At 32.1% G+C, this 18,418-nt stretch overlaps 1 protein-coding gene across 2 annotated transcripts; it reads left to right on the top strand.

Moving 5' to 3' along the window:
• The first annotated feature begins 11,250 nt into the window (after positions 1-11,250).
• On the top strand, positions 11,251-17,255 carry LOC106357875. Of its 2 annotated transcripts, none has more exons than XM_013797591.3 (22): positions 11,251-11,565; positions 12,073-12,254; positions 13,057-13,380; positions 13,468-13,569; positions 13,646-13,705; positions 13,793-14,022; positions 14,104-14,227; positions 14,324-14,533; positions 14,621-14,769; positions 14,857-14,959; positions 15,031-15,126; positions 15,234-15,289; positions 15,387-15,510; positions 15,608-15,670; positions 15,749-15,808; positions 15,886-16,047; positions 16,122-16,195; positions 16,278-16,371; positions 16,462-16,598; positions 16,669-16,749; positions 16,840-16,945; positions 17,052-17,255. In XM_013797591.3, exons 2-22 carry the CDS (start codon positions 12,078-12,080, stop codon positions 17,130-17,132), a joined length of 2,613 nt encoding a protein of 870 aa, XP_013653045.1. In that variant the 5' UTR covers positions 11,251-11,565; positions 12,073-12,077; the 3' UTR covers positions 17,133-17,255. The 2 variants fall into 2 exon arrangements, with proteins under 2 accessions (XP_013653045.1, XP_013653044.1); XM_013797590.3 differs by having other exon boundaries at positions 12,035-12,254.
• Positions 17,256-18,418: the final 1,163 nt, after the last annotated feature.

Below are 18,418 nucleotides of genomic sequence, written 5' to 3'. Positions count from 1 at the left end.
TGGTTGGGTGTATTTAATTGAAAAATTAAATGAATTAATGAGGTGGAGAAGAAATATATTAAAGAAAGAAAGGTTAGTATAGGAAATTCAAAGACAAAGGGATAATGGGAAAAGAGAGGGGACAAGAAGAATGATTTTTTCCCATAAGGGCATTTGGAGTTAAAGTCCTTCAACAACCTTATCAATTAGGCTTCTTAACCGATCGTTACTGGTTTACAAAAAAAAAAATGTTTGGTTCGATAGTCAATTAGTTTGATATTACTCTAAACTAATAAAATTTATTTGACTTTTGTTATAAATCAAGTGATAAATGTCTATAACCGGCCCGGTCTATAACCGGCCCAAACCCTAGAGAGAGAGAGGCGGCGGCCGCGGCAAAGAGAGAGAGAGGCGGCTTATGATGTTTGGAGAAAAGGAAACCCTATTTCCTTTTCCCTTTATGTTTATGATTTGTAATCTTTCCTTTTATGTATTTCCATTTATCTCTCATGTAACCCTTATATAAAGGGATCTCTTATTCATTAATAAAATACAGAAACATTCAGCTCTAAATCTATTGTTTTACAACAACTTTAATCAATTTTTAATTAGAAAAAATATATTATCTTGAAGTGTAAACCTACATGTTGATAGGTTTTAGAGTCCATATGAAACGACATAGTATTGTCTAGTTCAAAAGAAAAATGGTCTATCAAAAAAAAAAGGGACCAAGAGGAGAATTTTCATGTTTACCACTTTGTTGGTATAATTATTCATGTTCATTATCAATAAAAATATATTTTCAAAAATATCTTTTTCATTAAGGGGCAAAAAACTCTTATACTCATGTTTTTTCTCTATATATAATAAATAATTATTTAAATAAATACAAAAAAATATAAAAAAATTAAAAAATTAAAAATTATTAAAAAAATAAATTTTATTTTGGTGAATTATATTTTTTTGAATTATATTTTTTCAAATTCTAAATTTTTATTTAAAAAATTTGAACTTTTTCGAATTTTATTTTTCAAACTTTCATTTTGAAATTCAAAATTTCTTTTTAAAAATATTTTATAGATTTTTAAAGTATTTATATATATATATATATATATATATATATATATATATATATATATTAGAACCCTAAACTCCATATTCTAAAAATCTACTCCACCCCTCAATTTTAAACCCTGGGTCTAGATTAGGTAGATTATTATTGTATTTTTCACTCTTTAAAAATGATGGTAAAAATGGTTAATGTAAGCATGAAAAGTGGTATTATGAATATAGTGTTTTTGGTAATTTTCCTTAAAAGTTAGGTCAACACAATGTTCATGTTTTAATAAGATATATATAATTTTATATTTATGATAATTTTAGATAAAATAATTCATTAGTTAATCGATTAAATATTAAATTAAATTATTTGTAGTATCTAAACTTGAAAACATATATATTTATTTTGATTTTTTATAAATTATTTGAGCATTTAATCAATTACATAATTTATCAAAATATTCTTAAAAATAATAAAAAGTTATTAAAAGTGGATTCTAATGTTTTATAGTTTGGGACACAATATTATAAATGTATTATTTTGAAACATAGATATTAGTATAATGTTGTTTCTATTATTATCTTAATTTAATATTTTTCATTAATCATTAATAGGGCTTATGTAATATAACTCATGACTAAATGTTAGGTCCAACATGTTTTAATAAGATAGGTTACTAATTGAGTTTTAGATAAAACTATTATGAAATTGTGGAAGATGAACTTGAAACTTGTTTGCATTTTGTTGAAGTTTTGATTGGAGAAATGAATGAACGAAGGAGAGGGTTTCATAAGATTTGTAGATGTGGAGAGCATGTTGTAATGCAGACATCAAAGACTTCTAAGAAACCATGGCGATTATTTCACGCGTGTCCATATAGAAGAGATGGGGTAAGTTCTGTAGATTAAGAACATGTCAATTTCAGGTTTAGTAAGTACATAAGCTTACAATTTGTCATTAAATGATTAGTCTCATACATTAAAATGAACAGATATATGTATGGTTGAAGAGATTGAAGAGTTAATTGAGAGGTTGATAACTTCGAAGAAACATCCATCACTTTAGAAAAGGGGTTCAATGTCCATGAGAACGAGTTCGATAATTTGGCACAAGAGACGCATGTGTGCGAGGCTAGGGTTAATAAGGAGATTGGAGAATGCAAAATGTAGCTCTAAAGCTTGAATAACATTGTCGGATTTTCTTTGGTGATGATTGTCTTTTCCAAGTTTATACTTAGAGTATGAGTAGGTCTTTGAGTTATGAATGGGGTATTGTCTACTGTTCTGTATTTGTAGCTAAGTATGAGTAGTGTTATGTATTTGTAGCAAGAGTAATGATGAATACGAATGGTGCTTGTATTTGTGGCAAGACTATTGATAAGTATGAATGATGTTTGTTTTTTATTTGAGTTTACAATCCCCAATACACTAAAACTCAAGCATTCAGAATACCAATATAAGTTGTTCAGTCACTACAACATCTTTCAAAATCCAACTACATGAACCGACTACAACCTCTGTGTGATCTCTCGAAACTATCAATCCACATGCTTCATGCTCCACCAATACATGCCATTATAGGTGTATCTTCCCACAACAGCTAGTGGTTATCTTTTTAGCGTGGATTTCATAAAACAACATAGAGACCGAAGATTGGACGACATCACATAGACCATAACTTGTAGATGGTTGCAAAACACACATAGAACTTCCTGAAAGCTTCTGATCCTTCATCATCCAATACTGTGTCTAGCTCCACACTTGATCCAGGGTTAGAGCTGCAAGGGAGAAATGAGCTTAGTTAACCGAAATCTCAAAGTCTTACTAAATTCATCAAAGAGTCACTTTTCGGTTTTTTTTTCTTAATAAAGAAAAGTTAGAAGACTCCTGGAGAAGTCTTTTTGATGGAGAACACATCTAGCGAAGTTTTCTAAAAGTCTTCATGAAGTCTTCTGAAGGTTTTCACGAACATTTCTGAGAAAAAAATGATTTCATACTTTGAGCATGTGAGATTACTTGCTTTGCTTCTCCAAGCACCCAAAACTTCACTACAAAAGCTACCAAGTCGTTAATGACCATGAATCATAAGCTTCAATGTCTCTCTGAACCTTACAAAGCTTGGAATCAAAATCTTAATTTTCTTGGATGAATTTGAAGAGAGAGTGAAGAGATGTTATTTGTGTGCATAGCATAATTAATGAGAAATGAAGAGTAAAAATCGAAACTTTGGTGCATTAAGAGCTTTAAATTGGTTGTTCATGGTGGTTAGTGTATAGATAGCAATGACAATATTGTAAATACTTGATGAAGATGAGGATGATAAAGTAAAAGAATCATTTTCAATAAAAAAGAAAAGAAAAAAATATAATAGCATTTTCGTAAATAACTCGAACTTCTAGGGTGAATAGGAAAAAAGAAAATTTCAAAAAAAGCATGGATTATTTTTGTGTTTGAATTAAAATTTTAGATCATATTTGAAAAAAAAAACTCTTCCTACGAAGCCGTAGAGTCAATTCATTCCAAAGTTTGTTTACAATTTGTCTATAATGATAGGAGATCACAATAATTCGGTAACATAGACTAAGGATCTGCAAAAATAATTCTAAATCTATATTGGTTAAAGTCCATATGATAACGTGACACATTTCATTGTATACTTCATAAATTGTTTGATTGAATTATATAATAGATCTCATAAGTCAGAATTGTCACTGAAATAAAATAAATAGATTAGTATTTTCCTTTGATAAAATAAATTAGTGTTTTGAAAAAAGAAATAAATCAGTAATTATTTAAACTTGATTAAACAAATTATATTCAATATTATTGTATATCATTAAACAAGAAATGCTTAAATGGGTTAGGTTAATATTGCCTTTTTTCACGTCTGAAATTCCAAAATACAACTTTGCTTCCTCAGTTTTTCTTGTTAGATAGCAGAATTCCACAAAAGTATTTGATAAGTTATGACGAATATAACATTCCTTTTCCCCATCAGACTAACTTGTCGATGTGTTTAAATGATTCGTTTGAAAACTATATGCACGATTAGTCACCGGAGTATGGGGAATTCTCTCTAATCAAATGTTGATCAAATATTTATTTGTGTTATAAGGTATTTTTTAGGATGTTTGTGAATATGGAAATAACATGGGACACCAAAAGCTTGACAGACAAACAAGATTTCAATTAAAAAGATAGATTTCCGTAACATGCTTTATATATACACGACTGAAAAAAACTAGAACAGTACCTAAGCATTAACATTATCACAATGTATCCCCAAGGATTATCAAGAGTAATCCACCAAGCAGAAAGGGAACCCATAACTTCAGAAGCCGTGCTAGCCATGAATAATCAATTAGATTAACCATTTAATCATACGATCAAGACGTGTAACATTCTTATTTGGTTTTGTTTATATTGTTTTTTTGTCTTTATATATAACTATGTTGAACGTAGATTACTTAAAATATAAATTTGATAAGTGATTGTTCATATATTTATAAAATAAATTATTAATTTCTTTACGTTATCAATAACTTGTCCATAAAAATACTATAAAATAATATATATTTTTTCCTAGAGATTATAGATTAACAATAAGGATTTGAGAGAGTTGGGATATATAGCTATGGAAGATGGACCGAAAATTCACAAAAATATTTTTGGCTCAAATTCGTTTAAAAATCTTTTGTTGATTTGATCATCAAAAACAGTTGACTTCTTCAAATGTATTTAAGACAGTGGTTTTTTTTTTAAACGTCTGTGATTGATGAAATGAATCATAGGTTTATTAGGATACAAAGTCATAAAAACCACTTGCACAAAAACCGCAAGGAATGAGAACAAAACAACATAATTCTTAAGGGAAAGAATAACTAGCTGTTTCCTGTAGCTTCTCATAGGAGACGATCATGTAACCACGCCGGCCTTCCAAGCGCCAGATATGATTGGAGCCGACCATCCCCAAGAACACTCTTGGCAATGTTTCTCGCTATTGAGTTATTCAGCACAATTTCTACCTCAAACGTAATACTGGTGAAATACAGCTTAAGTACAAAAACTTGTTCTAGTAATGTTTGATATTGTGGCCAGTGATATGGACCATTAATTGCCTCAATAACTTCACTGTAGTCTGAAGCTAGCACCAGCTTTGCTACTCCAAGATCTCTGTTGCTCTCCAGTCTCCAAATGATACCTCTCAGCTTTGTAACAAAACGGCTAGGATAGCTCGTAAATGCATCTCAGGCATGATGACATACTGTCCCACTGCTGTCTCTTCCTATGCATGGCATGCAACAATGCAGGGAAGAATTTCTCCAGTTTGCGTGGGTATTACATTTCATAAACCCAGGCGAAGGTGGCGACCATTTCTCAGTGAACTGTTGTGAGGGATGAACCCCTTGTTGCTTCTCTGATTGGTTCAACCTGAACCATAAGTTAGCTTCATCCAATCTTTTACTAATCTATTTAATGAAACTTGAGTGTTGGCATATAATATCACATTCCTATTTTTCCAAATCATCCACAACAACCAAGGGATTTCCTTTCTCTTGTCAATTTTGGGCCATGTAGTTCCATTGTGTTTAGGAGAGTGCGAAAGTTCTCCTCTAACGAGTGTGAAAAGCTCACATGTAAACCTGTAATGGCCACCCTTCTCCAAACCTCATGCGCATATGAACAGTGAAACAACACATGGTTTATTGTTTCATCTCTTGATTGACAAAGTCTACATGTATTGTTCACATTCAGTCCCCTAGAGTTAAGACTATCAGCCACTGCCAAAGCCCTGATAAACACCTCCATCGAAACATTCTGATGTTTGGCAGGATACAAATTTTCCATATCCTCGCTTTGAGTTCATAGCTTGCAACTTTCAGAGACCCACAACTACGTATATTTCTAGACAAGTGATTCGCCCCCAACCAGTAACCACTCTTTACCGTGTAGGATCCATGATTCAGGAAAGCCCATATTTTCTTATCTGTTGTTTTACCCGTAAATAAGTTCATTATCCTAGTTAGCAACTTCATCAGGAAACAACTCCTTGAACTCTATTCTCCACTTACCTTCATGATCCAGCAGACTTGATACCTTCAACTGAACATCAAAGAGAATTTGTTTGTTTACTGGTCTACGAGGTAATGGATCAAGATATCAATTATCAGACCAAACCCGACTGTTATGACCATCACCCATTGAGCTTATTAGACCTTTATAAGGAGCGCACGACCAAACAAAAAGCTCATCCATGCGTACGAAGATCTGTACCCTTTTCCAGAGTCCAAAAACTCTTTGGTTGCATAGTATAAAAACTCTTTGGTTGCCTTGTATCGTCCCTTGTAAACTTGGGCCAACAAGCTCTCCAGCTCATTCATCAGCTTACAGATCAATATCCTTAAACCCCAGACCATCATTCTCCGTCGAAGCAGTTATTCGTATTAACAAAATGGTTATTATTATTATTTTTATTATTATTAACAGATTACTAATTCAATCCTAAGAATATTATGTTTTTTACTGCAATTAATCATGTGTTTAAGAATGAATGAAACATGTGGAGATTAATTGTCATTTTATTAGAGATGATATTTAAGTTGAAATCATAATGGCAAAATATGTTTGTAGGACTGGACAAGTAGTATATATCTTCACTAAATTTTTTGGTGGATGTTCAAGTGATTTTGTTCAAATTGAAGGAGAACAATAGATGATATAAGAATTTTTAAGACTGAGTATTTATGAAACTTAGTATTTGAAATCATCTTTTATACATTTTTAATTAAAGATAACACTCTTTATAAAAACAGATTTGAACACGAAACGTAAAAGAATTTCTTCTTTATATCGATATTAAACTATAAACGATCATACTTTTACATTTTTGTTATCGATTAAATTTTTTGGTATTGTGTAATTTTAGGTTTATATCTCATATTTATAGTGTATAAAACTATTTAAAATTTTCAAAGAAATAAACATAATTCTTCTTCAATCCTTTATTTGTAGAAATCAAATGGCGTTAAATTCGTTGTTCATGTAAAAAAATAAATAAACAACAGCGAATACTAGACATTTTATTTATGATTGAATATTGAGTCTGCCGGACATGCAGTTAATTCCTGTAATTATATGAAATGTTTTAAGTAGTCATCTAAATTATTGATTGGGCAACTAAAGTATTATTTAAGGTTCTAGGTTATTATTTAACGTATTAATTATTGTATACAGTTAATAAAGTCACGCTTTGAATTTCATACTTCATTTTTTTATCAATTCTGTTGTCTCATACTATTATTTTGTCATTTACTAAATTGTTTATTGATTTCACTATTATTATTATTATTATTATTAAAAGGTAAAATGTGTACGTATTTATAAAAAAAATCTAAACATACTTTTATTAATCAAAATAAATATAATCTTCATGGAGGGTTTGAGCAACCCTACATTTACGTGAAAAACCAAAGATAAATCATTAACCATGCATGATAGACTTGGCTAAAGTATCAGCTCCTTTGTTGCTTTGTCTCGGTATATATCTAAAATAGCTTCATCAAACCGATTTTCCAGAGCAAGATATCTATAATCCAATAATGAACCCTGAATTTCCTTTTTGACCCATCAAACCAATTCATTTATTCCTTCACAAACATCTCTACGATAATGTCTCATCCACGATTGTTGCATATGGTCAAAAGAGTGGAATAGTAGTTGACAAAAACAGAAGGTTCCTTGAATTCGATAAAAATCTTATTATGAATTGAAATATCATTTAAGAGATTGGGCCATGTGGAAAGATGCAACCCGTTCGATGAAAAAGAATTCCACATCTTTATAAAAATGCGTATATGGTCTTATTACAACACACGTTTTCATTTCCTTTAACATCCATGCATTTTGGCCTTTCTTTATTTTAGTTGAAAATTTTCATTTTCTTTTAACATTCATGCAATTTGGCACGTATTAATAAATCATTAAAGCTGCATCCAGACAACAAACGTGTGTACAATTATGTTTTATAATGCTAGTGATCCAAATATAGTCGTCTCTCTATTAGTAGATTTAGAAATCGTATCAAACGGGTTGGTTAATAATTCTAGCTTTCAAACCCCAACTAAAAAAAGCACCACCATACAATATATTTTTTTTAGTAAGTTGTCTTCTTTTTTTCTTTGTGGGTTAATTTTGTCGTTTGATTAATTTACAGAAAAGAAGAAAATTATTTCAAATTGGGTATGCCAACCTTTCAGACTCCAATTCAGTTGTGGTATTAAAATTTTAAATGATTTACCATACAAAATTGATAAGAATTGTCGTCGATTATAAAATTTGGAATCTGTTTTTATATCTTTTTAGAGAACTGATATCGTATAACAATGGGCTATTATCTAAGTGAGCATGTTTCTTTTATTGTATCCTAAATGGAAGAAATCCAATGAATTTGGTTGGTGATAACCAAATTTCAAAGTTGGACAACTAATACTAGTCTATGAGATTAATATTGGATTTTGAAGGTTAATGAAACAATATATAAAGGTTTTTAACCTAATTTTGTGGTTAGCAAGCACTAAGAAAAAGAGATATATACAAGAAATAAAATTACTCAAGAAGATTAGTTTTAAGAGAAAAGAGAGAAGAAAACAAAATTTGTCTTGGTTTGTCAATGCAGGTTTGGAAGATCAAACAGATCATGTTCTGGCTGATATTTTGTGGAAAGTTTCGTCACTCAATGGGTTAGAATTTCACCGAGAAGATTTGGATTTCGACGGTTGGATCTTTTGTTATTTAGATTTTAGTAAAACTAGTCGTCACAGTTTTTTAGCAGTGCTGTCTTTAGTGTTTGGTAATCCGACGGTTGGATCTTTTATTATTATATCAAATTATATAATAAAATACTATAAAAATCATGTATTATTTAGGAACAAAATGTAACTTTTTTAAAAAGAAGAATATGACAGATTTAGACATTTAAAATTTTAATTTATTTAAAAATAAAATTACTCCATATAATATTACACATGCTAATTTGTAAATTTAGTCTCGAAATGCGTGTTTAGTTATTAGTATGCCATATATTTGTACATAATTGAATGATATTATCTATTTTGATGATTTTGTGTTTCAGAACTATGGCAATATTCTAAGGAATATAATATGGGAAATTTTCAAGTTTACTTTTTTGTTGGTACCATTTTTCATGTTGACCATCACTAAAGAGACATTTTCAAAAATATCTTCTTCATTAAGAGGCAAAAGATATTTATACTTGTGTTCTCTATATATATATATAATAAATACTTATTTAAATAAAAATAATAATTTTTTTTTTTATGTTTTCGAATTATACTTTTTCAAATAAGAACTTATTTCTTTTTAAAAATCGAAAATTATTTGGAAACTAATTTTATATTTTTAAGTATTTATTTATATTTATTAGAATCCTAAATTTCACATTCCAAAAACCTACCGCACCTCTTAACTCTAAACCTAAGTCTAAATTAGTTAACCCCAAAGTTATAAATGTTTTTTCCCTCTTTAAAAGTAAGTGTAAAGGTGGTTAATATAAACATGAAAAGTGGTATTATGAATGTAGTATTTTGGCAATTTCCAATATAATATCATCATTGGATGTTAGATTTTCTGTTAGGTTTCAGTTTGGATAAAAATATCAGCTACTTTGGATTTTTCAAGTTAAGTATCAGGTATTTCAGATAAAAATTGAGTAATTCGGACTTTTAAAATATGTTGGATAAAAAGATATTTGCGTAATTTTTATTTCGAGTATTTTGGTTTATAAATAGTCTTTTATGATATTTTACTATTAGAAACTAAATATAGGTTATATTTTTAAGTATATAATTTTTATTTTTAAAATTGGGTATCCATTTGGTTTTCGGCTTAGTTTCAGTTAAATTTTATGTTTTTTATTATAGAAATATAATATATGTTTGGTTATTTATGAAATTCGGTTTGGCACGGTTCAGTTTTGTAGTTTCGAATAAATATGTAACGCCCCGGCCGCCTATGGATAATGGACCTCCCACGCCTGTTCACTCGGCATGTGGGTTCCATCCCAGCTAACGGGCGGCATTTATTTTCCAAGGCCTGAAAGATTTGTTTACTGATCCTGTAATCACCACATGACCTTTCCTTGTGCTTTAGCCTCACTCGCATGCTATCGCGAATCACTTCCCGATACGTACCCATCATTTCACTACTCTAACTCAAGCACGTTTAACTTTGGAGTTCTAAACGAATATGTACCGGAAAAAGTAAGTACACTTTGGTGACATAGGTGATCAAATCAATTATCTTAAGTCTTTCCGTATGTTACAGTTCACCCCCTCTTAAAGAACGCAACGTCCTCGCTGCACCTCATGACATGTCTCAAGACGCCTCTCGGGTCATAACTGAATGGCTAATCTAGCTCTGATACCACTTGTAACGCCCCGACCGCATACTAATAGTCTTTCCACGTCCGCTCACTCGGCATGTTGGCCCCATCCCATCCGACAAGAGGTGCGTTAATTTTCCAAACCTCGAAAGATTTTTTTACTGACCATGCAATCACCACATGACCTTTTCCTGTATTTTGACATCACTCGCACGCTATCGCGAATCACTTTCCGGTAGGTCACCCATAATTTCATTATTCCAGCCAAAACACGCTTAACTTTGGAGTGTTGAACAGATGTGTGATGAAAATGTAAGTCAACTCCAGTAACATAAGTTATCAAATTAGTTTTTTTAAGTCTTTACATATATCGTAGCTCTGGATGTTATAAAATGTGTCCATGTTTAATCATCACCGATCAAAAAAACTATTGGTAGTTGTAATGCAACGTCTTTTCTCTTTTTAACCAAATAAAATATCATTAATCAGACTCAAACTAACAAATGAGATTAGAGTGATGTTGACGAAGAAAAGGATTTTGAATCACATTAAAAAGTAATGGTGGTAAATAAAGAAAGTAAGAACAGAAACAAGATTGTATATAGATTCTCAGGCCCAATTGGAAATAAGAAACAAGAAGCATCCGAGTACGTTGAATAAAAGATAGGGAATATATTAATTAAAACTAATTAAAATACTGAAAACGAGATAATTAATTACATAAACCAAACGTCGAGTGTTTGAAAGTCAATAGCCAAACATGGCTTTAACTTGTGGGCTATATATATATATATGGCGATCCATTGCCATATGAATACAAAACAAACTGTGGCTGGCTTATCTCTTTGGCACAAGTGCTCCCCTCAAAATCAGCCAATAGTTTTGCTTACTCCAAAATTCTTCAATCTCACTCTATTCTCTCTTCACTTTTAGTCTAGCTGTTGTTGTTGTTTTTTTTCAGTTTAATCCCATTTTAAGTGAAAAAATAACAAAAACACAATTTCAGTTTCTCAATTCCAAGAAATCCGGAGATCTTCGTATCTACTCTAGACTCATTCAGTGAACTGTTGAATATCCATTTCCAGATCGAAATCCATTGTGTTCCAAGTTGAAAAAAAAAAGAAGAGGTAACATTTCTAACTACATTTCTCTTTCTTTAAACAAAGTTATTGATTGGTCAGTCTCTGCACATGCATATGCTTGTACATATATGAATAAATTCCGGAATGAAATAAAAAAAGTTGGTGTTATGAGAGGATAGAAGAAGAAAGGTCACTATAGATTTGAGTCTACCATTGTTGTTTGTCGTCTTTAATGCAAATATTAGATGTGATGGTAGTAGTAGAAGAAGAAGGGTCACTAATAAATTCGAGTCTGCCATTGTACTCATCTTCTTGAATGGAAATACATTTCTCCTTTTTGTTAAATAAAAGATTCGAGTCTGCTTATTCTTAAAAAGAAAATGGGAATTTTATAATTTCTTTTATATCTTTTTTTTTTTTGCAATTTCTTTAATGAAAAACTTGGTCTTCGCATATCCGTTGAGAATCTAATCCGTTGTATCAGGTCAATGTAACTTATTTTTCTACAATGCAGGCTGATAAGTTTCATTGAATATATTTTTCTGTAAAAAGGAAAAATGAAAGTGGCGGTGATAGGAAGTGGAATAAGTGGATTAGGAAGCGCCTACGTTCTTGCTACTCAAGGAGTCGAAGAACTCGTTTTGTACGAGAAAGAAGAGTCATTAGGTGGTCATGCTAAAACGGTGCGTTGTGATGGAGTTGACTTGGACCTTGGATTCATGGTCTTCAATCGTGTACGTATCCCTCTCCCTTTCGCTCATTTCTTAATTCTTTTTGATCAAATATATTTGTTTTATAGAAATAAATCACTATAGAAAGGTATTATATATCTCTGGATTTTTTGTTCAAAAAAAATATATATATCTCTGGAATTTTCCATTTTCGTGAAAAATGACTGATGATAATGGAGGCATTTGCTTTATGTGTCCCACTGCCAAAGATGGACCATATCAGTGTTGTGTGTTTATTTGAATTTTTTTAATATATAATCAATTTTTTCTAAAACCTTTTTTTTTTCCTTTTTACCATTACTATTGTGCTTTTAATTTACATATCTGTCCAAATCTACTAACTGGAAATTTATATTTCACCAACGTTTTTATAACGATACAACTGTTTTCCATGGTCTGGCCTACATGGTATTCAAATAAAGACCAACTAGGGATTTTTATTGATAGGATGTTTTTGTCGTTCTTATAAGACAAAACAATTGTGATTTAAAAAAAAAATGTCATGAAAACGATAGAACAGCTCATAATCATCTTGTGACCATTCATTTTTTCTATATACACCTTTATCCATTGTTAGCAATTTCACGTTGGAATTTTCTCCATATCTGATAACAAACAAGTTAGAGTTGATTAGTGATGATACACACATAATTCATATCAGACAAAATTAATCTCAATATTTTATGAAACTATAATATAAGTTAACAAATCTGAATCTTTGAACATTTTATATGAAAGTTTGTTTATATATGATTTTCCTTGCTTGAACTTTTGATGTTGAGCATACATATGTTCTATTTGATAGGTAACATATCCAAACATGATGGAGTTCTTCGAGAATCTTGGAGTAGACATGGAGATTTCAGACATGTCTTTCGCAGTAAGCCTTGACAATGGCAAAGGATGTGAATGGGGAAGCCGCAACGGTGTGTCTGGCTTATTTGCTCAGAAGAAGAACGCTCTAAACCCTTATTTCTGGCAAATGATCAGAGAGATCGTTAAGTTTAAAGAAGACGTTTTAAGATACATCGAAGAGCTCGAGGCTAACCCTGACATCGATCGAAGTGAAACCTTAGGAGAGTTCCTCAATGGTCGTGGATACTCTGAGATGTTTCAGAAAGCTTACTTGGTGAGGGTTCTTATTTACTTGCTCCGTTAAAATGAATGTTCGAAGTTTACTTGGACGAGACGTAACATTATATATCTGTGGGGGTAGGTTCCAATATGTGGCTCGATATGGTCATGTCCATCCGATGGTGTTTTAAGCTTCTCTGCTTACTCTGTTCTTTCGTTTTGCTGCAACCACCACCTTCTTCAGGTTCTTAATTTTTTTCTCACACTTCCTCCTTAAACAATCTTCTTGGTGTTTTACCTTATTTTCGTTTGTGTGTTAGATCTTTGGGAGGCCACAGTGGCTAACTGTGGCAGGACGTTCTCAGACTTATGTTGCAAAGGTTCCAAACTAAACCTATGATGTGTTTTAGATGTATTAAGTGTAAGGTGCATATACATTTGAGTCTGACTTGGTACTTGCTTATCAGGTTAGGGCAGAATTGGAGCGACTAGGATGCAAGATCAGAACAAGCTGCGACATAAAATCTGTTTTGACATCTGATGATGGTCGTGTCACTGTAACAAGTGGAGACGGGTCTGAAGAAGTATTTGATAAGTGCATACTGGCTATGCACGCTCCAGATGCTCTGAGGTTGCTTGGCGAGCAAGTCACATTTGATGAAACTAGGGTTCTTGGCGCTTTCCGATACGTTTACAGGTTTATAATTCACACCCTTTTTTTCATTTCTTTGGTCTAAAATGTTTAAAGTAATTCATAAGGTTTCATCCTTGATTTCAGTGATATATATCTTCATCATGACACTGACTTGATGCCGCGGAACCAAGCAGCATGGAGCGCGTGGAATTTCTTGGGAAGCACGGAAAAGAAAGTATGTGTAACATACTGGCTCAACATACTTCAGGTATACAACCACAATCTGCATACTTTATTAACGCCACCTTTTGCAAGAAAACTATGAGCTTTTTAAGCTAAATCTTGATGATGTGTAACGGTGCAGAACCTTGGGGACGACCGTGAACCGTTCTTCGTGACACTTAACCCAGATCAGACTCCAAAGAAAACATTGCTCAAATGGACCACTGGCCATCCTGTGCCTTCTGTTGCAGCATTTACAGCCTCACAGGAGCTTCACAAGATTCAAGGCAAACGTAACATTTGGTTTTGTGGTGCATATCAAGGTTACGGCTTCCATGAAGATGGACTAAAGGCAATGATCTAATTCCACTTAGTTTAATGTTCATTCTCTCTTGATATTGCATTTGTAACTCATAGTTCTGTTGATATGTGTTTTCAGGCTGGTATGGCGGCTGCACGAGGTTTGCTAGGGAAAGAAGCAGCTCTTCTGAACAATCCAAGACATATGGTTCCTTCTCTAACCGAAACAGGAGCACGACTTTTTGTTACTAGGTTCTTGGGACAGTTCATATCAACTGGTTGTGTAACGTGAGTCTCACCTGATCTCTACTCAACTTAGATTAGAGTATGTTTCACAAATTGTTACATTAACACTTACCTCCATGAACTGAACAGGATACTAGAAGAAGGAGGAACAATGTTCAACTTTGAGGGAAAAGATCCTACTTGTCCTTTGAAATCTGTCCTCAAGATTCACAGTCCTCAGTTTTACTGGAAGGTATGAAAAAAGTTATGATTAGTCTATCTATAGCTCAAGAACCTGATTTTTTTTTTATTCTTTATTCTCAGGTTATGACACAAGCAGATTTGGGACTTGCAGATGCTTATATCAATGGAGATTTTTCATTCGTTGATAGAGACTCAGGACTTTTGAATTTCATGATGGTACATACATACTAGCAGAAACATAGATACTGAGTCTATTCTTCTTCTTCATTATTGTTTCGTTTGTGCTAGTTTTAATGTTTATCTTCTTGGTTATATTTGAACAGATTCTCATTGCCAACAGAGATCTTGCCTCACCAAAGTCAAATCTTGCTAAGAAGAGGTATAAGCTTATATAGCTTTCTGCATAAGTGAGATATAACTTCTGTTCAAAATATCATTTCCTAAACTTTCACTTGTATGGTTTGATGTTCTTTCAGGGGATGGTGGACACCAATGTTTCTAACTGCCGGTGTAGCATCTGCTAAGTATTTTCTAAAGCATGTCTCTAGACAGAACACTTTAACACAAGCTCGCAGGAACATTTCTCGTCACTATGACCTTGTATGTTACTGAACATCTCCCCTTCTCTTAAAACCTAGATGAACGTTTCCTTTCTCTTTTGAACTATAATCATATTCTTTGCTTCATCAATTCACAGAGCAACGAGCTTTTCGGTTTATTCTTGGATGATACCATGACTTACTCCTCTGCAGTATTCAAGGTGAACATGAAAACAACTCCCTCTTTTTTTACTTCTCTTACCTTACTTATGATTCTGACTTCAACCTTTTGTTTACAGTCAGATGATGAGGATCTGAAAGCTGCTCAGATGAGAAAAATATCTCTTCTAATTGATAAGGTAAGAAAAGAACATGTTCTTGCTTTAGAACAAGAACTTCTCTGTTCTGTAATAACCATAGAGAGAGACAATTTCAGGCGAGAGTAGAGAAGCACCATGAGGTTTTGGAAATTGGATGTGGATGGGGAACTTTGGCCATAGAAGTTGTGAGAAGAACTGGATGCAGATACACTGGCATCACATTATCTATTGAACAGCTTAAATATGCAGAAGAGAAAGTGAAAGAAGCTGGACTTGAGGTCTGAAGAATCATCTATTGATCTTGTTTCTTATTTCCTAGGCTATTACTAATGATATAACTTCTGAATCATAGGACCGGATCACCTTTAAGCTCTGCGATTATCGTCAACTATCTGATGCTCACAAATATGATAGAATCATATCTTGGTAATATATTTTTTCCTGTCCCTTGTATATAAATGTCTTATATGTTTTATGAGCATATGACATAGCAATTTGGATGTTTCAGTGAGATGCTAGAAGCAGTTGGCCATGAGTTTATGGAGATGTTCTTCAGTCGCTGTGAAGCTGCGCTTGCAGAAAACGGCCTAATGGTCTTGCAGGTTCACAATAGTTTGTTTCTTCACTTGTTAAGACATTCTCTAATGTTTTCATAAAGCATTAATGGTTTTATAATGTTTTGATCATAACAGTTCATATCGATACCCGAAGAGCGTTACAATGAGTATAGACTAAGCTCAGATTTCATTAAGGAATACATATTCCCAGGTGGATGCCTTCCTTCCTTAGCAAGAGTTACTTCTGCCATGTCCTCTTCTTCTAGGCTATGGTAAAATCTTTTTGTGTTCTTTTATTTTGCTATCTATTTATTAAACATATCTAACAATGAAGTATTACAGCATTGAACATGTTGAGAATATTGGAATTCATTACTACCAAACATTGAGAATGTGGAGGAAGAACTTCTTGGACAGACAAAAGTAATACAAATATTGAAAATCTATTCTCTGATTTACTCTTTTTGCTTTCTTCTGCTTACTAACATGTACAAAAAATACTACTTTGTGCAGGCCAATCATGGCTCTAGGATTTGATGATAAGTTCATAAGGACATGGGAGTATTATTTTGATTATTGCGCAGCTGGTTTCAAGACTCTTACCCTTGGAAACTACCAGGTAAAAGATATACTAGAAAAATAAGCATGATTCTTAATTTCAATCCACAATGAGGTTTTTAATGGTATTTTAACTTATTGTGTGAACAATTACAATTAAATTGCAGGTGGTGTTCTCGCGTCCAGGGAACGTAGCTGCATTCGCTGATTCATACAAGGGATTTCCTTCTGCTTATTATGTCGCCTGAGAGCAAAAAGATTACATTGCTTACTTCTCGATCTTTTTATACAATCAATCTGAAAAACTATGATTGTTTATTTATTGTGTTGAATGTGAAAGTTTGATGAATAAAATAAAAGTTGTTTGCACCAAAAAAAAGTTACTCCACAAAAAAAAGATGCCTGTAAAAATGCTCTAGGCTACATGGTTGATTAATGTACAATCTAGTATTGTATAGGCCAAAATGCCTAACCTTTTTTTTTGAACAAAAACCAAAATGCTTAACCTTGTGATTTTTATTTGTGCCAAAAGATTTATTGTCAACTTCACTGGATAAAGTTTAGTACAGTGTTGCCTTACCATGAAATTGCCAAACTCTATAGTTCACCTAAATAAAATCAATTAGAAGCAATACACCAACACGTTACACACAACATGCTCTGTATGAATGTATCGTTTATGACTTGCATGATATTAATTACATTTCTTAGGTACTTTAAGTCTTTATGAGATATGCTGTAGTTTCGTCATGACTGTTGCGTACACTCAAATGTCAATCTATACTGTCCCAAAATGCCAAACCTTTTTTACCAAAAAAAAAAGCCAAACCTTGTGATCTTATCTCTGAGTCTCTCTGACCAAGAACTCGTTATCAGCATGTTTATTATTTAATTTATCATAATTCGTTACACCTTTTCATTGGAAAAAAAATCTTTAAACTAGTACTTAGTTTTTTTTTAATGGTCAAAGAAAAAAAATAGTAGGTTGTTTATGATGTAAACGCCAAGCTCTATTTCCACCTAAAAGAATGCAAAGGTTGTCAGTCAGCAGGTTTTTGCAGACTTGCAAGCAACAAACAACAAAATGCATATCCTTAACTTATCTATTATCTAAACTAGGTAAAGAACCTGTGCGATATCGCACAGGAACTCATTTTATAGAAAAATATGCCATATTTTATATAATTGTTTTTAAAAATACATGTGTAACAAAATTATCTTATTTAGATCTATATTCCTTTATTGGTAACAATATTAGTTGTAACAAAATTACATATATATCAAGACCAAATAAGATATATGTCTACTCATTTACTAAATTTATAAAGTTAAGAGATTTTTATATTCATAATTTTTTGAAACCATATAAAAATGCATGTACAGTAAAAAATGATTACATGTGTAGTTAGAATGCTTAGATTTGGAAAAACACAGTTATAGTTTGCAATGAATATTTATAAATAAAAAATGATAAGTTATATTCTAAAACATATATAGAGTTGTGTTATTTCGGTAATATAAATTATATTTCATT

The sequence above is a fragment of the Brassica napus genome, chromosome A7 (assembly GCF_020379485.1).
Source record: "Brassica napus cultivar Da-Ae chromosome A7, Da-Ae, whole genome shotgun sequence".
Classification (NCBI taxonomy): domain Eukaryota; kingdom Viridiplantae; phylum Streptophyta; class Magnoliopsida; order Brassicales; family Brassicaceae; genus Brassica; species Brassica napus.
The sequence above is the reverse complement of the archived record's forward strand: the minus strand, read 5'-3'. Positions and strand labels throughout refer to the sequence as shown.

Coding starts and splice junctions, on each gene's coding strand:
- LOC106357875 (XM_013797591.3), top strand. CDS start 12,078: ATGAAAGTGGCGGTGATAGGAAGTGGAATAAGTGGATTAGGAAGCGCC. Junction 15,127..15,233: donor GACTTTTGAATTTCATGATG/GTACATACATAC, acceptor ATATTTGAACAG/ATTCTCATTGCCAACAGAGA. Junction 16,372..16,461: donor ACGGCCTAATGGTCTTGCAG/GTTCACAATAGT, acceptor TGATCATAACAG/TTCATATCGATACCCGAAGA.